We start from the raw sequence: 27,073 nt of genomic DNA, 5'->3' as shown, positions 1-27,073 counted from the left end.
CAAAACCTTAATGCCCCAGTAACACCTTCCTGACCTATTGCAATCTGTTAACATTTGTAGTGTGGTAACCTCAAAATGTTAATCTGAGAGAATTGGACATGCACCAATTTTTGCAATGCAGCCCACTAAAATATTGGATATTGCATTCCCTTAAGTTAGCCAATTAAACTTAGTTAGGTAGCCAATTAAAATTATTGGGGCTGCAATGTACTAATATGTGTATGTGTGACAGCATTCCAAAGCTGCATTGTGTAGAGCTGGCATTTAAAATCCATGGTCCAGCATTAAGCTGAGGAGTGGTGGTGTCCATTAACCCTGATCCTACTACCGAAGCATTTCTGATTTCCATATCCACTTGTAATTTAACTCCTAAACGCAAAATGAAATGAATTTAAACGTCTAGCGTACATTCATTAAAAAATAGAAGACAGAATATATACAAATATAGGGTTTCATTTTATTATCAAGTACATGTTGTAGGTAACGGTCTACACCTGGTCAGTTATGAAAAAGAAGCATGCCGCTGTGGTACCTTCTTCCAAAGGGATATTTTTGAACATTCTGGAAATGTTATGTTTATGGCCTAAGTATTGTGTGCCCTCAGTCATAGCAGATTAGGCAGCTCTCTTATCATTAGTCTGACTATTGGGGATCCCCACAGCTCATATCTCAAAAACAGTCTTGCAGAAAGGAACACAACACTAAATCTTAAGAGTGTCCAGAATTTATCTTTGTTTGCAGCCATTTTGCATCAGGGCCTCACCAGTTAAAATTTGTGTCAGGTTTTATTTTCCATCTGTATTCTAATTCAGGGGATTTCCCTCAGGAATTCTTTTAGAGTGGATTCCCATCACTTTCAAACCCTTCTCCTTATCTAAAAAAAAAGTTTTGTCTGGATTCAGGCAATTGTCACTGACTTCCTCCTTAAAGGACATTTCCTCCTTAGTATTCTCATACACAGGCCAGCAATGCCATTCTACCTACTTTTTCTGATGACACATGCATCATACCAGAGAACACTGTCCCCAAGGCCAATGTTAGAGAGTATAAAAGTGCTGTATGTTGATTTATCTGCTGCTGTACAGAAAAAGATTTCCCCTTTTTTATTCTATTCCCCATTAGCTATTGCAAACATCACTAACATACTCACCAAATACACCACGAAGCAGAGATATGCAACAGACAAGATGGCTGCTCCAATATACAGTCCAAGATTGCCAAGGGATGACACGTATATAACCACAAAATACATGTTTATGCAGCATATAACAAGTATCAGTATGCCTCCAGCTATCTTCCAGCCCCTGTAATATTAAAGAACAGACTGTTAAAATAACTACCTTTACATAACAATCAGCTTCTGTAACATTATTACCTGACAATGAAATTCATAGAAAGTGAAAAGTGAGCAAAGTGTCTAAGCGTACAACCAAGACCTGGCTGGTACACTACCTTCCAAACGAAGGCCATCATTCCCCTGGAAGGGCAAGGTATGTCTATCTACTTATAGTATGACCAACTTGATAACAAAGGTGACAAGAAGCAAAGAGCAAGTCATTGTCTAGGACAGAGCACAGAACTGCATGTAACAGTATATTAACAAGCCCACTAAAAATATACATTAAGTGCCAAACTATTTAATAAATTTGTTTACACAATTTAAAATAAGTTTATAATATAGCTAGCAGTGCCTTGCAAGATTACAAATAGGAACTGTCCTAAGATGGTGTGCTACGGCAGCCACCGGTATCTAACACGTTAGACCCAGTGGCTCTACCAGCCAACCACTATAACTACTGTGACCATAACTAACTCCCAACTATTTAGTATACCACCCAAAAAGAAGGATAACTGTGGAGGAGAGAGGGACAGTTGCGAGGTATGCAGTGACCACAGAAGTCAGTGGATGAAGCCACAGCGAATAGAACAGAACACAGCATCCAGCACACTGCTGACTGTCCTACCTTTGAAAGGGAGAGCAACAAATGGAGTCTTTAAAAGTGAACACATAACCATGTCATTTTCCTTGAAGCCAAGCTAGCACTCCCCATTGCTACCCAGACTATCCTTTCTTTCTATCCCCATCCTCTTTTTATTATATTTCAACCTATGTTAATATTTGTTTTAAATACTGCTGTTTTCAGCTACTTCCATACTTCTTAAATGTAAAATTGTTAATTAGAAATGAATAAAAAGGGTTAAAAAAAATTAAACAATTCATTGTCAGAAAAAAACTAAAAAATATACTGTGAGTGTGAAAGATATGGCCACAGAGAAGAGGGCTGGATAACAATTTTTTTTTATTTATAATGTAATTATATAAAATAAAAATACAAAAAAACATATAAAATAAAATTGTTTTTTTGTTCATATACTTACAGCCCATTCGCAAAGTCATTCATTACAGGCTTGAGGCTGGTTAATGTCAGCACTGGGATCAGAGCAAATGGAAGCTAAAACATCAAGAAATAATTATTGTCACAGCTTTAAAGAAGACGTCTAATATACCAGTACAGAGTATACAGAGCATTGCAAACTGTTTTAGTATAGGGTTATAAATATAAACTGATCAACCACAATCAAATATTTTTTTTTTTGTTATTTCATGGAAAGCCTTCTGTGAAAAGTACACACAGTAAGCCTAGTTCCAATTAACTTAGAAATGGAATCTAATTTCTATCCATCCAAGACCCTCTTCAAGTTTTGTTTTCCAACAAACTGGACATTCAAGAAAAAGCTGTGCAAACCATTGGACAGACCTCACAAAGGAAATTGGCAAGTGCATAATATATTGGGAGTCCCGAAGTAAGCTCTTCGGAGCAGGGTCCAGTCCTCCTGTGTCACGGCCTGTATATCATTTGCAACACCTATTTAATGTATAGTGCTGCGTAATATGTTGGCGCTATATAAATCCTGTTTATTAAAAATAACAACAATAATAAAAGTCCTAAAAATGTTGTAAAGATACTTTGGAGTATTGTTAGCATACAAAGGTTGCTGCTTGCATCTGCTCTCCTTACTGCTAAAGAAATGAGAAGAGGCAGAAGGGCTTAGAAGAAAAAATGACCCTGCTTGTCCTGTGAATGCATTATAACTACAGGAGGACACTGAATTTACTGCTGGGAAAATTTTGAGTTCTACAAGTTACTGGTGGAGAAAGTTGGAACTCACAAAAAAAAAAACACTTTAGAAAACTTGCAGTAAAACACCCCAGTAGCTTCTATGCTCACATTTATGTCTTGCATATGAGGACTCCAATAGGAAGAAACTGACCTAGTGTGTTACCAAGCACTGGAGTTCCAGCTTAAAGTTTTGGACGAATTGATGTAAGGTATACCTGAACTTTAAGGAAAATTAAAGCAAAGGGTGCCATTTATGTGTGCTGCAGTACAAGGAGCATGCTGATAGCACAAGAGTGAGTGCTGCCTTACTTTGTCCAGTGGTTGGGGAGGGATCTGTAAATAAAGTGAAACTGTGCAAAAAATGTTGAGATGGCCTCCATAGTAGATGTGGCATAACTGAGCTATGTAATTCTTAGAATGGGATGGACAGACGTTCAAACTGCTCTCCTACATGTATTTAACCTGTGTATTTAGCTTGCTTGGGGTATAGATATATGACAAAAAATTGTAAATTGATTCATGGTTAGTCTAAAATTCATTCATTTTTAAAAGCTCTGTAAAAAATACACCAAGCAAAAATTATTCTAGGCCAACCCAGTTATAAGATTGTTATATGACTGGCACAACTTACCTGAAGGCTCTGAAGCACATTGAGGAAATCATTCATGCCGGTGAGGTGCTCAACATCCTGGAAAATAGCCACCAGCAAAGTGGGAGTAATAGCAATAGATCGGGTAAGGATTACTCGAGCAAAACGAGACCACTTCAGGTTAAGAAAGCCCTATAAAATAGAACAGAAACCTAAATTACTGGTAAATACTAAGGGTAGAAGCCAAAGCACACAATGATTTATAAAGTGTCAAAGCCATATGTGTTAGTCTTTTTGTAACATTTACAAAGCATGTTTCAGGTACACCTATCCACCTTTCAGTCATCTCTGACCTAATATATCTGTCATAATACAAATTATTTTCTGCAATACAGCAAACAGTATGTCAGCCTACAGACCCTAACACCAAAGAATCTAATTTCAAGTACACTTCCAAACAAGTGGAAATTGCAATGCAATAACACCTGACTAATATAATATGCCCAATGGAACTCAGACTTAAGGGGGAAACCATCTGTAGTGCAGTATTCAACATTTAGTCCATGAAACATATATTTTGTCCACTGCTTTGCTTTACTACATGATTTGTAATAACCTATCGACCTGAATGGTATTAGAATTGGTATTGTTGAATTTTAGGTTTCAGTGGGATTTTACGACCATTCACCAAACATAGAATTAGCAGAAATTATTCTGATGTGTATGTAAACCTAAAACCCCAAAAACAAAAATGTAATACATGTAATACATTAGCTTACCAGTCCTTAGATGTGGTGATTGCATTAATTGTTCCCTGATTTTTTTTTTAGATTTTCTGCAAATAACAAACCGTTTGTGGCTACCCTTGTTGTCTCTATTTATCTATTTATGTATCTATCAATGGGGATAGATACATATCTTTGCATCTATCAATGGGGAAAGACATTGCTGTCACACAGTCATACTAAATATGCTGTATCACTGGCCATAAAATAGCTAAGAAGAATGAAAGGTTCCCATGGGGGAAATTTGGGCAAGATTTTTTTTTTACATGTAAAGAATGTTTTTTAGTGTTTACTGCAGTTGTCTCAATGGCAATGGTAAAATCTAAACAAATCTACAAAAATGTCAACATTACACCCAACAAGACTGTTTAGTTTTTTAAATGCAAGCAAAATAGAAGACATACCTCCATGACAAACTGGCCAGAGTAGGTACCAGTCATTGTTGAACTTTGACCTGCAGCTAAGATGCCTACAGCCCAGATGTAGAGAGCTGGGGCCCCAAAATAACATCCTAGGACCACTCCCTGGAACAAAGTACACATCACAGATTTATGGAGGTGATCAAACAAATGCATACTTGGTTTTCATGAAATTGTTAACACAAATTAACAGTAATACTAAAATGTTTAAAAAGTTCAAATATTACAATTTAACATATTAAACTATTTACCCACCAAAATATCGCAATGCATTCTATCCGAACCAACCAAAACTCTCTTACAGTCACCATACCATGTTTTCAGGAGCACAGTAAGAGAATTTAGCACTACGTGGTACTTAAGAAATATTTTAAAGTATTTTAATCTCATCTGAAAATAAAACTTATTTAACAGAACAAGTACATAAAGACCATAAAAAACAAACTTACCCCTTTGTAAATGTCCACGGTTAAAGTTTCGTTGTTGTTTGGAAACAATCTGGCACTCTGCCCACTAAAAGTTTTGTTGACGCACTCATTCAGCTATATAAAAAAAAGGAAGAATTTTTCTGTGTTTTAAAGTAACAAATCTCTACCTGCCACATCCATTATAAAGCAAAATGATGGCTTGACATTCCTCCAAAGGATCCTCTATATTATAGAAGTTAAAAACAAATGGTTTCTAAACGGACAGGGCTGAGATCCATTTCCAGTGGCATAGTTAATTTAGTTACGAGCAAGTGTAGACCAGGGACACAAACAACGTGCTCCAACCCAGTTCAGTTCAGAGTGTGCTACAAAGGTTAGAGGAACTGCAAAAGTATTCAGGACAGCAATCTCTATGCAGCCCCTCTGCTTTAACATCTATGTTGATATAACATTTGACAGTGGTCAGTTCAAACACCGAATTCTACAGTAGTCCCCAGGTTACTATCATACTTGGCGATATGGGGTGAACCTCCCACAAATAAATATGATTGTACAAATGATAACCCTGTGTCACAAACCGGCTACTCTGCAAATTATGGTAATTATTCCATTTCCTGATTTTACATCCTTCTTTATTATCCGGCGAACCCATTCTGCCCAACTACAGCCCTCTAGTTTCAAACCTCCACCTCACATTTTTTGTTGCTTTGCATAAATGCCCCAGTTTCTGTACACCATCCCCAAAATGCACCATAAAGTCTAGTAAACAGCTAAAAAGATTAAAAATATTTACAGAAAAAAAAAAAAATAAACAAAACACAAAACAACATGTGTGAACAAAAATGTCATAGTCATGTAGTAACTTACCACTTCTGAATTTGTCTTTGAATAAAAGGCCTCAGCAAACACTGCCACAACGAAGACATTAATGATGAAAGACACAAACAGGGCTAAAGAGGACTCAATAAAGAAGTATTTATTTGCTTCTCGTACTTCCTTCTTGTTAGAACGGTTCACTTGCCTGGACTGAACACAGCAAGAAATATATTTTAGAGAAGACAAATGGTTGGATAATCAAGATGCATAGACTGTTACCATAGCTGAGAAATACCAAAATATTTCAACAAGATACTTAAAAAAGTGATTTCACACAAAAGCACAGTAATCATAATATTTGTATTCAAATACTTGACTGAAGAATGATTTCAAGCTGTAAAAATAGTTTAGAAGCTATGAAGGATCTCACCACTGGAATCCCCAAGATATCCCATTAAACTATCCAGTGATCATTCAAAATTTAACTAGAATTATTCTTTAAATTAATAATCTTTGAAATGTACTTTAAATATAAAACAACAATACAAATAGTGACGACAACTTCAGCAACTGTAAATTAATATACAGCTATAATGGTGCTGTAATATTAAGACAATATGCAAATCTATGAGAACTGTCTACATATTTCAGTGTCACAAAAATAAACTACAGAAATACCTTAACCAAAGCTGAATGCAGGTACATGTTATGAGGCATAATGACAGCTCCGACAATCCCAACTGCCTGCTCAAGTTGACGACTTCCACAGCCAGCACAGTAGGGGAAAAACATACCCTTCAAAAGCTGGCCTTGGTCAGGTTGAACTCGAATATACTGAAAGAGAGTAGAAGAAAAAGAGGAGAGAATATATTAGAACTTTTGAGGTCTGTATTACACTTTCAAACAGACAACCAAATTATGTCCTATGTGAACTAATGTGGTGTTGTTAACCCTAAGAGATAGTGTAATACACTTCTGGATTAAGCTTAATCATTTGATTATACAATCCGCTGATTTTCTCTGCATGCACATATCTAATATTATCGCTGACATCTGGCTGTAAGAAGATCCAAGTTGGCAGACTAGAAAAATAGCAAACAGCTTAAATAGAAGGCCTGGAACACAGAAATGAGTTCTTACAATTTTGAACAGTTTATAAATATATAACTTACCTCATATCCAAAAGTCACTGCCATGATTGTAATAAGGAAACCAAAAAATGCTTCCAGTTTCCGTAGCCCTATAAATAAAAGCCAAGATTATATGAATGTACACAATATGAGAATTAAAAAAGCAGCACTATAACATGTACTTTATGTGCATTTTTAAAATGTTTGTCCTTTTAATGCAAGGACACATTTGCATTGACAATATGTTGGATTCTTTAAAATGAATTTGTGAAGAATAAAGTATGTGAGCTGCCATTGCTGCCTGTTATTAAAAGTGTAGAATTGTGGGTCTTACGCTTGATTCTAGAATCAATATGTAGCAACAGGATTATGATCACTGGCCTGGCAAGAGTATGCAGGCTAGAGGCTAGAAACTTTGGGAACTTTAACATGGTGTGCTTCTTCCAAAGCAGTAAAGCCTTGTAGGTTTGTCAATTGAAAATCCGGCCATAGATAATCCGGTTCTTTCATTTTTCCGCAAATAATTTTGGATCGCATTTTCAATACAGGGACTGTAGTACACTGTTTGGCCACTTATGTTTTGATGGCGCTGTTCTGCAGAACCAGCTGTTTGGTCTTGCTTGCTAAACTAAATACACGCTGAGACGTCTCTGCTGTCTGCTCCCTGGAACTGTGCCAGATGTCTGCAGGTGCTGCGAGAGGGAGGCTGGCCTGTGTGTGGAGGTAAGTATAAAAAAAAAAAATCCAGAATTTTTTTTACGAAAATCCGGCAGTCCTCAGGTCGCCGGATTTTTGATTGTCAACCTATACTACTACAATAAAGTTGTGCAGTTGTGACTGCCATATTGCTCTCCTCATGTTCACATTAAACATGTCTTTAGCACTGCAAAATCAGACACAGTATCAGGAATGTCAGAGCACACAATGAAAAACTCAGAATTGTAAACTACAAATCTGTATACCTACCATATTTATCCAGAAAAAGGAAGAAAAATGTGTCTATGATCGTAATCAACACTCCCCCCCATAATGGAATTCTGGAAACATTAAAAAAAAATAAAATCAGATTTCATTACATGCATTGTTATTTATACAGTACACCATAATCAATTGTAAAATTAGTATATAAGTAAATTACATACCCCCCCAAACCATATTCCCCCTTGCCTTGTATATATTGTTGATAACTAAAACCAAAATTGATAGGAGTCAGGGCAAACTAGTGTATATCACCTCAGATGTTCTCGAGCAGTTGCAACCCCTGACAGTGATATCGATTGTCACATATGCTTGTCAATTGCTGAGGTTGGCTTGTAATGCTTATATACTAAAGTGAAAACATTTGCTACCTCATTAGCCCTATGACAAATTAAAGCTGATAAATCGGAGTGTGCAGTTATAAACATACACCTCTAAGTGCCAGTATGATTTGCCTAGTTTGATCTGATGCCATTATTATTAGTATCCAAAAACCAGGAGAAATACTTACATTCCAGCAGACAGCAGATTGAGTGCAATGGCTGAACCAATAACTTCCTGCATATCTGATCCAATGATAGCCAGCTCCACCATTAGCCATAAAATAATTCGGGGAACCTATTAAACAAGTAGGCAAAACACAAAAAATGTTTTAAAACAAAAACCTAAATGTAACTTAAGCCTTTGTATTACTATTGGATGTGTGGGGAAGGGTTAGGAGCCCTTTTAGGCTTCCCTGAAGAATTACACTTTCTATTGTTACTAGTGACTATCATTATATTATCAGAATAGAACATTTTATATTCGTCATTGGAAAAATGGGAAACTCCTCCAATAGGGATGCTTGATCTCTGACATTCTGGAGGAATTCTTAATTTTGGTTAGGAAGAGATGGAAAATAATTCCTAATTTTTGTAAATTCTGAATACTGCCTTTACAAATGTATGCAGCTAGGACATTTCCCACAATATAAAAAATGATAAAAGATTTTTTCATGATTTAATATTTCATGATTTGATGTAGATTTAAATAAGGCATATTAGGGCAGACAGGCTGATCTAACGTTTCATTGATACGTACCTTTGGATATTGCCGATTGCACACTTCTGCTAAGTGAAGACCAGTGACTACTCCTAACCTGGCAGCAAGACGCTGGAGAAGAAGGCCTATAATTGTAGCAGTAAGAAGGACCCAGAGTAGCTGTAGAAATGGCATAAGTGGTTTATATAAATATTTAAATGCATTGTAAATAAAATAAATATCTATACACATTTACAAATCCTAAATAAGCCATTGATTAAGAAACAATAAAAATATATTACTGTATTCAGTTATATGGCAGGAAATACTTTATATGCCATTTCGGTCATGAACAGTTTCGTCTCAGACGGTGCCCTCAATGGTTGGCATTAAAAGAAATTCTCACTTTGTCCTAAGTTGACTTTTGGTACTATTAACACAGAACATATCACATGGCGCAGAATCTGCTTTGCTGTGTTTATACGAACAAGTATGGACACAAAAAACAGGGGTATGTGTATTTGAAAGGCAGTGGAAGGGGTCACTTCCGAGCTATCCACAGTCATGCAAAAAGTGTGTGTTTTGTGACTGGTTCAAACATCTCAAAATGCATGAACTTCTAGCACAGTAACTATTTAAGTGTGCATAACATACATATAAAATGTTCCATCTATCTCCAGGCCTATTTTTATAGAAAAACGTAAAAAACATTGTGCTTTTTAGGGCAGAAATCTGATGAAAGTCTAAAGCAGTGGTCCCCAACTCCCGGGCCATGTGAGTTGGGGGCCGCAAATGAAAGGAGGCATAAGTGCCGGCGGCCCTCCTTACACTACTCTAAAGCTACAGCTAAAGTGACAGCAGGAGTGCTACCAGCGGAAGCGTGGGCAGCTCTCTTCACACTGCTTACACGGGAGCTGCTGAGAATGGCAGAGCAATGTATGTAAGGCTTACACTTCTCTCCATTCCCAGCAGCTCTGCCACCTGACAGCACATCGACTCTCTTACACTACTCTGCATTCTCAGCTAGTGTACCGGGTCGTGGCAAATTTTATTCTGTTACCGGGCCCTGCTGTCAGAATGATTGGGGACCACTGCCCTTAAATATCAGTTAAAAACACATGAATTTTCACACACACATTTCTTGCAGGGACGGTTTGTAAGTAAGGATATTTCCTGTACTAAAATCACATACTGTACGTTTTTTGCCAATATTAGTCTCCACAGCAGAGATGTGAAGAGTACTACGTAGTATTGAGGTATACCACATTTTGTGTGCAGTTTCAGCAAAAAGCACAAATGGGAATAAGGCCATAGGATAGTGAAAATGGAAGTACCAGGTAGGTGCCACAACCATGCCCACTTGGCCAGATTATTCTCCAATATTAGTAAACTAGAAAGTTTATTTGAACACCTTTCTATATTGTACACTACATACTTGTAAAGACAAATATTTACACAAATATTTGGCAATGGTAAATGTTTTCACAAATAATGAGCCATTAACTATTATTATTCCTAGTGTATGGCTTTATGAACAGGAATCATTTACTTACCTTAAAACCAGCAACAGAGCCAGACTGTAAGTCCGATTCAATGTTTCCTGGATCTAGATATGCAATGCTCATTAAGAAGCCAGGTCCCGTGAAGGCCCAAAGCTTACGGAAACTAAAACGGGAGTTCTGCAAAAAGAAAAAAAAATAAATTTCTTAAATAAAACAAAAAATAGTGGACCACATATTTTACTGATGTTATTTCTGCAAAATAAAGCAGAGACTGGCAATCTTTGTGCTAAAATTAACACATTTTCACTATGAGCTTTTTTTCAGCAACAAAAAGGCAGTTTTATAGTAAATAAAAAATAAACATTACACTCTATAAATCTGTCCTCTTTTGACACTTTGTCCTTTTCTTGTTGTATTTGGTATTAAAAAGAAGCACACATACAAAGCAGAAAAAAAGGAGAAAAGGACTTAATCAAAGCAAATCCAGAATAACTAAATGTTATTAAGGGTTACAAAAACTTTTACCTTTTTAATTAAGGTTTAAAGACCAACTCGAGGCTTGGGAATAAACTGAAAAAGACAATATTACCAGCTAAGTTTAGTGCCATTTACTTACAACTTCTTCCTCTGGAATGGGGATTTTTTCATCAAAATAGCTTGTAAATGGTTCCCCTTCCACCACTGGGTCGAGCGTGCCATCAGTGAGATCTGGCTTTGAATCATGGTCACCTGATCCGCTCTCTGTAAAACAAAATGGCAGAACATTATTTCACTATTAAAGTTGCATTATATATCGGACTATAAATCCATATATTGGGAAAGAGTTCATTACTGTTTTTGCTGTAAAAAACACAGCACACTATTAAAACGTATCCCCTTTACTATATGATACAGACAAGCCAAAATTGTTTATAAGGCATTTACGTGATTAGCACGGATTAATGAAGGGACGTGTTCCGTGAAATAGTGGTCCTCTAAAGGACATTTTTCAAAAAAAGATTGCATTGACTTTGGATAATTTCTGTCCTTACTGAAGAGTCATTTTATCAGGAAAAAAGTTTTTTTTTTTTTTTTTTTCAGTTATGCACCCAAATTATTTCAAGTTTGCTGGATCACCAAGGGTCTCACATAGTCTATCTTCTCCAGTTTTGGGGATATTTATTAAATTGGGCCCACAGTATACTGTATGGATACACACACTTTTTTCACAGCTGAATACTAAAATACAGAATAATAAGGGCTTTTTTATTATTTGCTGAAGTGCATTTTGAAAAGAAATAGCAAGCAAATACCAGAAATAAGTGAGATCACAAGTACATATCTCTGAGTTTCCACCTTCAAACACGAAGATTCCAAAATAATATTTTCTCTTTAAGCAACATGCAGTTATCATTGTAGGTTTATACACAGTAAAGGACAAGAAATGAAAATATTTTAATACACATATACATACTGGCTACACACCAGGATCCATCTTCAGAATTTATTCAACTTAAAAGGGAAAGTATTTTCGGTGTAAACAAATGTATGCAGAAGCCAATATTTGCCAAAGGTTAGTCAGGTGTTTCAGCCAGAAATAATTTTTTCATTTTTATTTTAGAGAAGGACAATAAAGGACCAATAAAGTTTACATATGGAAAGCAATACTTACCATTATGTGTTTTAAACTACTAAATGTATAAGCCCTGGAATATTTGTTTCAAAAAAAATTGGACAGAAAGGAGGCTGGCACTGCTAAGCTCTACCCTTAAAATGTGATCTGGCTGCCATGCAGCTTTATTATGCTATGAGTTACTAAGCCAGACTGAATATGGAAGTCAGAAACAGCAAGGTGAGGGTCTGGGTTCACCTATCTCAGGTTCTGTAGGGAGAATTGTAACAAAATGTTCAATATTGTATACTATTTTGTGTCACCCCCCACCTCCCCTACACAAATCATTACAACATGGTGTGTAGAGATATTATATGTCCAGATTACTAACCCAATAAATTGTTTCAGTACAAAAACGCACATCCTTAGGCTACGTACACACATCAAATGATTCTCATCCGATAATCGCCTTAGGGCTGGTGTCAGACAAGAATCTGACGTGATTACTTCACTCATCTGATGTCAATTATGGATCCGTCCTGAATCCATGAACAATATTAAAAGCAAAGGGGAGAGATCACAGCTCCGTCGTTCTCCCCCCTCCCCACTCCCCACTCCATAGAGCAAAATGGCACTCTATGTACAGTACTCGTTCATGCATCTTTCAGTCTTTTGTCGTTGGAAAGGATCATTAAAGATCCTTTCCAACTACAAATATTGAACGTGTGTACCTGATTCTAACAGGCTGGGGAATGTATTAATCTGGTGCAATACTACTAAAAACCACTAGAGGGGGAAATTCACAATGAAATCCGCTCACCCTACACACCTCTAGAGAGAGAAATATGGGAGATACCATTTATGCCCTCTTTCTAAAATATTAGCTACCTAGTCATACTAGGCCGACATGCTGGCATCAATAAATTTCTGAACAAGTAACACCAAAATTCTTGGTCTCTGCAAATTTGTCCCAGGTCATTTACTAAACTATGGATCAGAAATGACAGACATCAGAGGGTTCTTGTAGTAGCCTACTATACAAATCATCATTTTCCTGATTGGAAATGTATATAAATCTTAAAGCAGGACTAAACCTAATAATGAAACAATGACAAGCAGGCAGCTTCTTTATAGCAGAAGTGAGGATCTCTGTTCTGCAAAAAAAAAAAGTTACCTTCTTGTTGACAATCTTTTGTTGAGCGTATGATCCTAGCATAGCTGGCTGTGGGGAATGAATGTACTCCAATGCATGTACAGGAGATACTTCATTCCCACCTAGGCAGTAAAGATGGCCAAACCCAGAGAAAAAACAAAATGCAAAAAAAAGCGAACAGGCACACAAGTTTATTTTATTGAGGTGACATAGCCTGTCCCCTCTGCAATACAGAACCCACCTGCTTGCAAGCTTAGTTCCACTTTAAGGTATAATATTTCTATAACATAAGAATTAAGTGCATTGTAACATGTATCATGCTGTTATTTTGTTTCATAAAGCATTCTACATAGGAAAGCACTGAAAGCATGCAGACAACTGCAGCAGTTGGGTTTATTAGACTCAGTACAGACTGCACCCCCACCCTTCCTGCTCTCCATTGATAACAATACTCAGCACTATAGGACATCTCCCAGACCTGCAACAAGTCATATCACATTCATCCAGCAAGCTATCTCAGGTTCATTAGTTAACTCTAAACCTAATGTGATATCAGCCTTCTGTACGGTTTCTCAGAAATAGTGTGCATGTGCGGTTGACTCTCTAGGGTCTATGGATTAAAGCATTAAAGCTCTTTAAGTATTAAAAAACCTAAAAATAAGAAAACTATGTAAAACCATTGAACTATCTGTAGTCAAGGATTAGGAGGATGTTGTGCTGGAGCTTACCATCTAGTTGTCGGTAATTCTGGTCTGACATGGTGGCGGTTGTAACCGAGGACTCCTTTTCTTTTGAATTGGCCACATTAACTGAAAAAAAAAAACACACACACAAACAGTGAGGACAATTTATTTTATGTTTGTACCATGTGCAAAAAGGTCCCATTGGAACATACAGCATGTAACGCACATCAAGGGGAACAGTGCGGAGAGACATAACATCAGAGCCGAGGTTCCTGGCTGTTTGTGGATTCAATACTTTGTGACATATTAACTGTCAGCAAGCACAGAGTAGTCAGTATTTCCAATCTCTATCCTTTATGTCCATATAGTTACTAGATTGGAATACCAGTCAGGTAAATATCAACTTCAGGAGTGATCAGCAATGGCAGCCATATATTTCTCAGCCAAGACAAGGTTACAAGATAAGGGAACAAGACAAGGGGTTATTATTTATCATTTTAATGGTTAGCAGTGTCCATGGCTTTAACTACAAAACAATGAGCATCATTATTGCATGTCCTGAGCTGTATGCAAAAACAAATCTTCTTTTGTACACAAACTCTGCTTTACTACTATTCAAGGGATAGTTTCAGGCCAGTTTGGCAATTTACTGAAATCCATGATATGAGCCTTGGTGTAAGGAGGGACCATTGATTCTGGATGGCCTCCCCAACACCCCACATCCAAAGATCTACCACACAGAACCTTTTTCTTGTTGGTGTGTTAGGAGTCCATCCAAATAAAAGTTCTGCCTCAACCCAATACTCTTTATTGCATTATTATTATTTATTATTATTTTTACACAGTATTTATATAGCTCCATAATGTTACGCAGCGCTGTACAAAGTCCATAGTCATATAACTAGCTGTCCCTCTCAGGGGCTCGCAATCTAATGTCCCTACCTCAGTCATATGTCATTATTACAGCCTATGGTCAATTTTGGGGGAAGCCAAATAACTTAACTGCATGTTTTTGGAATGGGGAAGGAAACCAGAGTACTTGGAGGAAACCCACGCAGACATGGGGAGAATCTGCAAACTCCATGCAGATAGTGTCCTGGCTGGGATTCAAACCTATGACCTAGCACTGCAAAGGCCGGAGTGCTAACCTCTGAGCCACCGCTGCATTGCAAAGATGTACATGAGCCACTATAATTTACCAACAGATTTCAATAGAGAATAAAGTTTAAGTAATTTGATAAGAATTCACTTTTAATTACCAATAGATAAACTCAGCATCTGGTGTGGAACTCTCATGTGTACCTATGCTACATTTAGAACCAGATATACGCAGAAGAGATTTAATTCCAACCTTTAAGATAGCAGTAATCCTCCTATTCCATCAATCGTTTTTATTGTGGTTGCAAGATGTTTATTTGCTAATATTTGTTCATTTTGAAAGCTCTATTATTACAGAATGAATACTTCCTTAATATAAACTAGCAACAAAAATGTGCAAAGAAAAGCAAGAACAGCCTTTTAAGATTTCAGAGAAACCAATTTGCTCACAGAATGCTCCCCGCTGTTGGCAGTTATAATAGGCTGGCATAAAAAGTTTATAGTTTAGGTTGCTCAGAAAAATAACGACTTGTATACAACTGGTTGCACCATTAGACTCCAGAAGTCCATTTTTGTCCAGCATATTCAAAATACAATGGGGGGTAATTGTTAGAATGAAGGAAATGAGAAAAATAGGCAATTAATATGCAAGCTTTATACTCTGTGTTAAAAAAAAAAAACAGATTATCATCATCAATATGTATAAATTAAAAATAATAGCACTAAGCAGATAATTGGTAACTGGAAATGCAGGTAATGGCAAATGGAACAATTAAAACCAATATTACCAAGGACCAATCAAATGTTTGTGTTGCAGACATCATAGCTCTCTGATTAAGGACAGATCCAGCCTAGAGGACACCGAGCATCATGTGACCAACCCAAAGACATTGGAAAATGGGAAAAACCCAAAAAAACAACTGGGAGGGCAGAGACGGGAGCTGGGCTTAAGAAATGTTACTCAGGTATGTGGATCTTACATATGACTAATGAAAACCAGAAACACAAGTCTCCTAGTAAACATTAATATTGAAGATAATACTGAATAAAAAAGATGATGACAGTTTTATTTTTATTGGATTATTGAACTAAGAACTTAATGCTCCCAAAGTGCTGCTTCTGGCTCCAAGGCAAACAATGCAGGATATAATTATCATTACCATCAATATTACAGCCTTTTTAGGAGGTGTGTAAAACAACATATCCTAATAATATTTACTGCAATTTAATGTAACATTTCTCTATATAAATGTCCTGTAACTTTTACGGGACCATTTATCCACAGGATGGTAAGAAAACTTGCAAACTTTTCTGATTTGAAAGAATAAACATCTGATTGTCATTCTGTTACCTCTTCACAGATCAGATTAGTGATCCAGGGTACATAGCTACCCCCCACCGTGTCTGTGGGTAATAAGGTCCTTGTGCTTGTCCTGGGTGAAGTCCAGGTTCACATTTAAATGTCATACAATGTTGTCAAGTAAGACGAGTGGTAGACTCTATTAAAGTGATGGGAGCCTCTGGTCTAAAACAAAGAGGCGGCTGTATGAAGACATGTGACCATTCTAAATTCCTCTCACACAGGACGCTGCAGAGAATTTTGAATATAAATGTTAAGGAATACCGAGTATGCAAAATGCCTTAGACTAAGTGTTGCAGTATAAAAAAATAGCCATATACATTTTGCATCAAATTTCATCAATTGTTTTGTTCATGCAAAAGCTTTAGTGATTCAGAAAACATTATCAAATGTTTTTGATCTTATGATTTGATTAATATTAAGGAACTGTGTCCCTGTTTTAAACACTCTGTTTTTTTGTAAATTTAATTGAAGGGATTGCTGAAGAGTTTAGGGGTTTAAAAGTAAAATTCACTTTAACAGCACAGACCATGCAGATAATTAGGTACAGGAGAAGTAAAACTGAAGCTGAACAAGGAAGGTTTACTTCTCGAAAGGAATGTTTTAGTTACATCAGCCACCTGGAAGTATCCTTCTACCAGTAGCTGCTGTGAGCTGTTTGCTTTACCTAGAACAGGTCCCCCACCATTCTGCTGCAATCATCCCAAAACTAAAGTTAAATTGTTTAAATGCACCAAGATACTCAATGTATCAGTTCTGCTGCAAAGAACAAAAAAAGCCATTCTGATGGCAACCACAACAGAAAAAAAGACCCTGAATAGTTTCTGTGGACAACATAGCAGAGTCAGATATTCTTTATCAGCTTTATAATGTTTGGCTGGTCAAAGGATCAGAGAATTTGGCTGATTCACCTCTCAGTTTGAAAACAATATGGCCTATAAAGAAATGCGTGCTAAGTGCACGAAGATTGTGAGGAAGCTCACAAACTTGACAGAATTCACTTCCTCTCCTCTTAAACGGTGTTGTGGTATCAGAATATAGAAGTCTTTGCTTTATGATAATGAAGCTATGTAAAAAAGAAATAACAAAATATTTTTCATAGGCATCTCAAGGTAAAGGAAAATTGAAACAATATCTCCAAACAGTGTGCATGTTTTACAGAAATGAGAGGGGCTGAAGGGCTCACATGTTTGAATCAGATATTCCTATTTGTGATTTTTAAAAACGAAGCTCTCATAAACAACTCATTGGTAAACAGGAACATAGACCAGTGGAACAAATACAAAGCTGGCCCTAAATCAAAGTTGTACTTTGAACATGCTGCACAAAGAAACAAAGATTATTTCATGCCTCCGTCTCAGTAACAAATACCCATCATTCATTCATTCATTCATTCACTCACTCACCTACTTCTCTGTTTAGCGACCAGCAGTAAAGAAAGCCCTGTGTAAGTTTTGAGTCACTCTGGTAGAAAGTTATACAGGGACACAAGACTCTTCATCCATCTCCATGTGCCCTGGGCCAATCTGCATTGGAAAAACCAGGCATGGACTTCACCAAGTTGTTGGCATTACAGTGTCCTACTGTTTGTGTATGTGGGAAGAATACTTTCACATTGTTTTTATATGAGGCAGTAATAATGCCCCACCATTAGTGACAGTGGGAGGAATACTGAAGTTTGTGGAAGTAATGGTGTAATGGGCAACACGGTGGCTCAATGTTTAGAACTCTGGTCTTTCCAGCGCTAGGTCCCAGGTTCTAATCCCAGCCAGTGTTTGTGTGGGTCTCCTCCGGGTACTCCGGTTTCCTCCCACATCCCAAAAACATGCAGTTAGTTTAGTCACTGCCTACAGAATATAGGAATGCATTGCTACAAAGAAATCAATGAATAAACTGCAATAGTTTCGGACCATTTAAACCACGTGCTACATATGACTATTTTACAAAACGTTTATAAACTTCCCATGCATGTTGCAATTACTATTTCTGCCTGTGTGAATCCACACACGCTTCTTACTTTGTAGGGGGGGGGGCACATTTTTACCTTTTACTCTGGGGTTTTCCCATATTACTTACTACTTCCTGATAAGATAAGCCAGGTATAAGATGTATTGAATATCTGTGCAATAGGAAGGTTTATTGGTGAAGCCTAGGGACATCCATTGTCTTAACATAATGACACTTGAAGACAATTCCAGGCAAATTGCCAGATTGCAAAGAGATTTGAACACAAAGGACTTTTAATTTTGTTTAACCACTCCTGAAGTTCTCAGAGCCAAGCCAGACAACAGAGGAAAGCTGATCAACTTGCTCTTCTCTAATAAAGAGAATTTAAGTTACAGAGTGGGGCAGAAAGGTGACCCAGCATTATTGTTAGCAGGAGCCTGATTAAGTAATTCCTCTGCTCTCCTTCTATATAAATAACTTTACCTAGACTCTATGTATGTGAATTACAAACCCTGCAATACAATAAATACCATCAATACATCAACATTTAATGAAAATTAACTACAAACAAAACTGTGTGCTTCCATATAAATCACAGGTGACAGTTAAGTACTCAGGGTTCTCCCCAGGCCCTTTTAGCTGGGTGCACCACCCGGCACTTTTCAGCACCCACCTGGCTGTTTTTGGGTGGTTACTAAAGAGTTTGGTCACAATACAGGGGCTGCCACCCACCTACAATTTCTTCCCACCCGGCTTAAAAAAATTTCTGGGTTGAGCACGGAGTACTGTATACTGTATATTGTCTGGTGGCCATGATGTTATATCGTATAATGAGGAAAGGGAGGGGTACAAGGGATGACAGCAGACTACATACAATATCGTACTTATATCTGCAAGCAGAGAATGCACTGACCATTCTGCAGATAAGATGACATCTTCAGTGATCCCCCAGGTTATAGGTGGGCCACTATAGTTAAAGGAAAATATTCTGGAAAGAAACCTGAACATTGTATGGATGTCAAATGGAGCTAAAAAGACTTCAGTTCTTTCATGTCATGGTTATGGAATATGGTCACCCTTTGTCATTCACTAAATTTCAGATTTTACACTCAGGGAGCGTAAGTATCACATGGGTGCATTAACTACAACAGTCTGCATGCAAACTCCTACAAACTCATATCCACCCTTGAAGTAAATTGAATATTATATCTCTTTTTCAAGAATCAGTTTACTGCTTGCATCAGGGCTGAGGTCTCATGAGAGGAGAACTGAGCCAGGGTGCCATCATGTTTCCAGGAACTATGCACAGTCCCTGCCACCGATCTGCCTGCACTGCATAGAGAAACAAGGAGACACAGTAATGTCATTATTGGCCCTGGGGGGTGAACCAGAGAAGGTAAAATATACCCGCTTTAAAAACAAAGTAAGCAACATACAGTACCTACCTGTAAAAATACACTATATGTATGTAGTGTCCCTGATAACTAGAGATAAACTAACTTCTGTAGGAAAATATTTCTATATATCCCACAAAATAATTGTTCTCTTGCTCAGATTTAAGTGTTAATAACAAAGGATACCCAAGGGGCATCTAAAACCAAATCAAACATCTGAATATATTGCAGCTCACCAGTCCTAGTTTTCAGCAATGGATAGAAGATGTGGAGCGCAGCAAGAAATATCTCAAAGTCTGATCATGACCTTGTTTGTGGTTAGTTCATCCCACACGGCAGTCAGCTTGTCATGCATCAGAGGACTTGTCATACCTACAGACTGATTATCTTCTGCTGACACTTGTAAAACTCACCAAAATGTTAATGAAAGATTGTTCTTTATCAGTCTGCCACAGAATATATGAAATATATCATAAAAAACGAACTTAGTAAAAGACACACGCTGCAGCCAGAGAGGAGAGGAGACACACGCAGGATCGGGTGAGTATCTTATTTTAATTATTTTATAACACATTTGTCGTATAGGACGCACCAACTTTTCCCCCCCAGTTTTGGGGAAGAAAAAGTGTATACGGCAAAAAATACGGCAAAAAATACAGTAGATAAAATGACAGGTTTTTAATAAAGACTTTGGGTCTGGTTTCGATGGCTGGCACATTTATTAGAATGGGCTGCCTAATGCAACAAAATGCACCAAAAAAGGGACACGGACATATCAACACGTGTTATGTGTGCAGCGGAATAAATCTAGCACAAGAATTTTCTGTGAACCCACAGACCAATCACCAGGCTGATTCTGTCATCAAGTTCCACAGCCAAACAGACAAATTCACATTTCTACCAGAGACAGATTTGTAATTCTGTTCAGCCAGTTTCGAAGTTTACACATCTCGGCCTGACTGCACAAGGTAGCTGATGAGAATTATTTCCCGATTCAGTAATTCAACCTTCTGTTACCTCTTACCTCATGATCATCGCTGTACAACTAGGAAGGAACCAGAAAGATCATCATGGACCGAGATGTGACCTTTCTATGTAAATAGCACTGACTTAAAAGTGAGCCAAACTCTGTATGTGTAGAGCCTAATTGTTCAGTCAGTGCAATCTGCATTCAAAAGTCACATTTTCTGCATCTTATTTAGCATAACTAATAGTAACCTTCTTAGATGTACAATGCTGTAAAAGACTGTAAATCATCTGTTGATTTGGTTTATGTTATTTGTCCCCCCCTTTTTTCTGTTTTGTTCTCTTCCACCCTCATGGAACATACCCTCATGTCTACATTTTTTAAGTGAATATCGAATGTTCTCAACTCTGTTTTCTGGCGAACACCCTTAGTTTACATGTGTTATTACCTTGTATCGGTATTGTGTTTGCTTCTTTATTTTGTATTTGGTTCTATCTGTTTGAAAAACCAAATAAAAATAACTGACACAAAAAAAAAGACTGTAAACCAAAAGATTGCCTAAGCAAAATGACCATTCTGCCAGCAGAAACAGTAAACTATAAATTATAACTTCCCAAGCAATGCTGGAAAAAAAAGAAAAGATGAGAAAACTTCATAAAGCAACACGTCAAAGCTTTTAAAATTACACCCAAACAAAAGACAGCTTAAGGGCTGAGCAGAAAATATAGTTGTCCTAAAACCCACGTCAGAGGGTAAACAACAGAGTGACACGTGTTACCTGGATGTCACAAGTACTCCTCGTGTAACCTGGATTTATCATTCCCATTATTTAGTTATTATTGGAAATCATTCAATATATAGAAAGCTTATTTAGGACACATGGGAAAATGTATTTATTTTTTTATAGTTAAAGGTGTCAGGTGAATTCTGATCTTCCATATACTATCCGGCACCAATTTCTCACAAAATAAACAAGTGTGGTGCATGACAAGACAAACACCGTACAAAGCACTCACAGGTCTTTGAAAATTCCTTTACTGATTATATACCAACCTGGCTGATATGGAAGGACAGTAAAAGAAATGTTCAAGCAACTGAGAGTGCGGCTATTGGTGCTGATAAGGTTCATTTAGATGACATTACAACAAATAGGGCGTTTAGGGGTTGAAAACAATGCTCCAGGGTGGCTAACTGTGCCCACTGACAATGTGTTTGAAATTTTTTTCTGCTTTAAAAAGGTTAATATTGGAACACATAGGTTTGAGTTTTTTTGCAGCAATGTTTTTTCAGACTCCACATGCAGCAACCAACCTGCATACACATAAATTAAAGTGCTTTTTACTGAGGATTTTTCAAGACGATTCAAAAAGGAAGAAAGAAGCACTCCCAAGTAAATGCCTGAAAAAGCCTGGTGGTCCCTGCCATTTACCCCACCCATGCCTAAAGGTTGCTAAGTGTGAGCAGTAAACATCGCATTTCTTTTTATCAGTAATGTGAACTCTTAAGGTGCGTACACACTTCCAATTTTTATCGTTCTAATCGAACGACGAACGATCAATTGGGCAAAAAATCGTTCGTAAAAAAGTAACCAACGACGCCGACGAACGAGGAAAGTCGCTGGAAACGAACGACCGGACCGACGGATCGGATTGGACGACGATCGTTGAACATCGTTCGTGTGTACGGTCGTTCATTGATCGTCCATGGTCAGAGCATGTGTGATGAACGAACGTCCGTTCACTTTCCTGTCGTGCACATAGTTCCTCTATCGCTCAAACGATCGTATCTATTGTGTGTACAATATCTACGAACGATCGTGTCGTTAACTCTATGTGCAGGATCGGTGCTATACGATCGTTCGTATATATCGTGCATGAACGTTCGTCGTTCGTTTTCCAACGATAATAATTGGAAGTGTGTACGTAGCTTTACCCTTACCAGTATCATCAAAAAAAAAGAAAATATTCTTAAAAAATAAAAGAAAACATTTTTTTTCTTCAAACCTGCTGTAAAGTTTTCATATTGCAGCAAATATATTTTCAGAGGCTTCTAGAGGACTTTGTACTATAAACAAATATTCTGCCAACCCGGCGATCGACTATGTGTATGGTATACATACAAACATTATATACACACACACCAGGGATTCTCAAGCAATGATCTTTTTGGCTCTCTGTAGGAGAGACATTCATTCCACTGACCAACACACTAAAGCTGCGTACACATGTGCAAAAATTATCGTTGGAAACAAACGACTAACAATCGTTTATCCGATAATCGTTAACAAAAAAAGTGCACAACAACGCTGATGAACGAGGATTGTCACTGGAAAGGAACGACCGTCCCGGTGGATCTGTTTGGGCGACGATCATTCGCTATCTATCAGTGATTGTGGATGGTTCTGCAGTACACTTTCTCCTTTACATGTCACTTCCTGCATCGTTCAAACGATTGTATCTAGTGTGTGTATTATATTTGAACGATTGTGTCGTTACAGCATGTACAGAATTGTGCACAATACGATCGTTCAAAATAATCGTGCATAATCGTTAGTCATTCGTTTTCTAACAACAATTATTGCACGTGTGCACCTAGCTTTATACACTGTGAACTGTAAACATATTATTTATATTTAAAAGAGCTGAAACTTATTTATTAGGGTACCCCCATGTTAAAAGGTTTAGGAAACACTGGGTCCCAGGTTGGAATCTTAGCCAGGACATTATCTGCATGGAGTTTGTAGGTTCTCCCTGTGTCTGCGTGGCTTTCCTCAGATTACCCGGGTTTCCTTCCACATTCCAAAAACATGCAGTTAGGTAATTTTTTTTTGGAGGGAAGCCAATTAACCTTAGACTGTAATAAAGACATATGACTATGGTAGGGACATTAGATTGTGAGCTCCTTTAAGAGACAGCTAGTGACATGACTATGGACTTTGTACAGTGCTGCGTAATATGATGGCGCTATATAAATACTGTATAATAATAATATATATATATATATATTTATATATACACACACACATACATACATATACACATGATTTATGGTTGTGACAGGCATGTCAATAGATCATAATAAGATTTTGTTCCATCTAATTTTATCAGGCTCCAATATATAATAAACGATTCCGGCTCCAAAGTTAAAGCCGGCTGCAAGACACCAACATCCACCGATTCTTTTCTGCCACTTTAATAAGAAGTGACGCATTAAAGAAAAGTGGGACATCGCTGTGACTTACAAGCTGGAAAGTCTGGGTTACAAATAGATCCCCCCAGGTTCCGGGATCCCCAGATATTGTGATAGAGGTATCGGCACCTCTACATATTACCCAGCACATTCATGTATATGGACAGCAAACTTTGAACATTACTGATTGCAAAACACAGAATAGGAAATATGATGTTACAAAACACACCCTGACAGATGAGCAGTGCCAGCAATCTGATCTCTGTATGCACATCATACACATTATAACAATAATAATGACAATATACCATGATATGACACGGGGAATACAAGCTCTCTGTAATGACCATAGACAGCCCGGGTCACATGATCTGGGGTTTCATCATTGTAGAGCTATTACTGAGCACATAGAGCTGCAGCCAATGATAAGCTTTTAAAAGGCTAAATTTGATTGGTTGCTATTGGTGACAACGCCAAGTGTTGCTGATGATTTTCTCTTATGTATAATGAATGCGGCCCACCATCGTATGGAGTGCGATGACAGCTCTATGATCAGTACCAATAAAACCTTCATTTTATTCTAATTTAATACATTGCTGTGTGATGTTCCCATCATAATTCTCCTGGAAATGTACAGCCCCGGAACAAGCATGAGTCAGAGGTAAGTCAGAGACAACATACATGTGTCAATGTTTCTCCAGCCGGAATGACAGCTAGAGATGCAATGCAGCTCACATGTCTGTCCTTAGATAAACACAGCAATCCACAGCTCACCATGGCTGCGTATTGTGTCCATACAATGCCACAGACACAGCACAGAGATGGCAATGCCATGGCATGCCCCGGCCATGTATTGCAGGCTGACTCACATGTGTACATTCCCGGTACGGAGGCAGCACCCGGGCATTCCCCTCAGTCACCACTATAACAAAACTTCCCCGGAGATACCCCACACACGGGGCACTTACCTAGGCAGCTCCCTCTGGCATCCGGTGGGTCACCTCGCGGTTTCCATGGCACGCATTGCCCCGCCCCCGGTGACGTGCCCCGGAAGAATCAATGGCCAGACAGGTCTCTGAGCTTGGGGACCTCTGCTGGCAAAGGTTGGTACTGCACATAGAGCTGTCAGCTGATATGAAGGTCAAACACTTGTCCTGTGTTATAGCCAAGTACTGGCAGATCTTCCTTTACACATAGACACCTCACAACTCTATGCTCTATTTACAAAGAATAACATGATTTACACTGCCAAATCCATCAACGTAAAAATATGAAATCATTAAAAACCTGCAGAATCCCGCACTTAATGCTGATTATTATTATTATTATTATTATTATTAATAAACAGGATTTATTTAGCGCCAACATATTAGGCAGCGCTGTACATTAAATAGGGATTGCAAATGACAGACTAATACATTACCAGTTAGGAGTATGTCAGGGAGATTTGGATTCTGGAGAAGTTTAAAAAAAAACTCCTAAGGAGCATGATGTATTTTACTTAGGTAGGGGGAAACCCTTCCTGATCTTCTAGGGCATATATGATATTTCCAGAATTAACAATTTCTGGTGGTATTACTTATATTGTACATAACCAGTTTTATTCTGGACAGTTACAACATGTGAATTGTACAATTTTTCAAACCCAACTCTGACTTACCCACTAGTCCTGATTTTCTGTCTATTTTTGCTTTTACATACCATAGATATAATGGTGGACTGTGATTGTAGAATCAGGGGTGGATTACACATAGGTGGGTCTTGTGCACTGCTGTACATATACAAACCCACAATGATAGACAGTTGCATATGAAAACTATCCTTGCAATACTCTGGCTTATTATTCAAATATTCAAAATAAATATTCCTAATATTCAAATTATGCAGCCAGGTTACTAAGTTAAGCAGCATGTAGTCAGCTGCTCTTGGAAGCACAGCAAACCGCACCATAACCAAATTTGCAGGCAGCTGCTTGCTGCTTTTGGGATCTGCCAATCAACTGTGTGCAGCCATGAGCAAAACTTCTTCTCTCATTGTCATTCACTTGAATGGGGGAGATTGTGATCATGTTGAGCCTGTGGCAGAATTCTGTTTCTCAACAAGGGTGGGAAATGGCCCTAATACTGCATTTATTTCCAGTCCATTGGCATCAAGGAAATTAAATGGTGGCAGCAATCTGGATAATCTAGTATAGGGGATGCAGAAGATGTTATCCACCAAACACTATTTGGGTTTTACAAACCAGGAGCATGGTTAAACATTATGAAGTACAGTAGGCAGGATTTACACTTCAAGAAGTTCTTCAAAACTGGACAAGATAAAAAATTCAATACTATCAATTGTTTTTGTAATGAAATTATTGTTCTCACTGTAAGAGCATGCACACAACTGTAATTGCAAAACTACAATGTGATTGTACTTTAATTATCACTATTTGCTCTGTCCTGATCAAGAAATGAAACATTAATTTGCTAGATGACCTTGCAAAGTTTTACCATGATAATCTATCATCTCCAATCTTCGACAACTTTAGTAAATTAGGCCCAAAGACTTCTATGCTTACTCGCCTTCGAAGTACCAAAGCACTTTAGACAAAGTATCCCTAACACACATGCATTGTGGTGGACTATAATTCATGGCTACGCAATACTTTGCATTGTGCTGCACTGTGTGGGCAAACTGCTTTAGTTCAGGTTTATTGAATTTCCAGGAATGGTCTGCCTTACTGCAGTGCAAGTTATTCTTGCATGTGCACAACACACCAATTTTTGAGGCTTAAGTATTTGATAATGAATTTACATGTAAATGGGCTTTGAACAATTCAGTTCCAATTCACATACTTTTCAGCTCACCATAATACACTACTATGCATAGTAGGGAACAAAGTGCTACACTGCTGTTT

At 37.7% G+C, this 27,073-nt stretch overlaps 1 protein-coding gene across 2 annotated transcripts in view; it reads right to left on the bottom strand.

Annotated features, from left to right (window-relative positions):
* Positions 1–25,227, bottom strand: part of SLC11A2 (solute carrier family 11 member 2) — a 29,572-nt gene extending 4,345 nt beyond the window's left edge. Inside the window, exons 1-15 of one of the 2 annotated variants that reach the window (XM_072407098.1) lie at positions 25,140–25,227; positions 14,262–14,342; positions 11,406–11,530; positions 10,841–10,966; positions 9,348–9,467; positions 8,779–8,885; positions 8,256–8,326; positions 7,332–7,399; positions 6,838–6,993; positions 6,211–6,369; positions 5,365–5,457; positions 4,901–5,020; positions 3,754–3,903; positions 2,380–2,453; positions 1,151–1,304 (exon numbers count right to left, since the gene is read on the bottom strand). In XM_072407098.1, coding sequence (XP_072263199.1) covers positions 1,151–1,304; positions 2,380–2,453; positions 3,754–3,903; positions 4,901–5,020; positions 5,365–5,457; positions 6,211–6,369; positions 6,838–6,993; positions 7,332–7,399; positions 8,256–8,326; positions 8,779–8,885; positions 9,348–9,467; positions 10,841–10,966; positions 11,406–11,530; positions 14,262–14,292 — 1,554 coding nt within the window. In that variant the 5' untranslated portion in view covers positions 14,293–14,342; positions 25,140–25,227. Of the gene's footprint in view, positions 1–1,150; positions 1,305–2,379; positions 2,454–3,753; positions 3,904–4,900; positions 5,021–5,364; positions 5,458–6,210; positions 6,370–6,837; positions 6,994–7,331; positions 7,400–8,255; positions 8,327–8,778; positions 8,886–9,347; positions 9,468–10,840; positions 10,967–11,405; positions 11,531–14,261; positions 14,343–20,251; positions 20,290–25,139 lie in introns of those variants that run through there. The other variant, XM_072407101.1, reaches the window with a different exon arrangement.
* Positions 25,228–27,073: the final 1,846 nt, after the last annotated feature.

This window comes from Pyxicephalus adspersus, chromosome 1, assembly GCF_032062135.1.
Source record: "Pyxicephalus adspersus chromosome 1, UCB_Pads_2.0, whole genome shotgun sequence".
Taxonomy (NCBI): Eukaryota; Metazoa; Chordata; class Amphibia; order Anura; family Pyxicephalidae; genus Pyxicephalus; species Pyxicephalus adspersus.
This window is presented reverse-complemented; position numbering and strand designations above follow the sequence as displayed.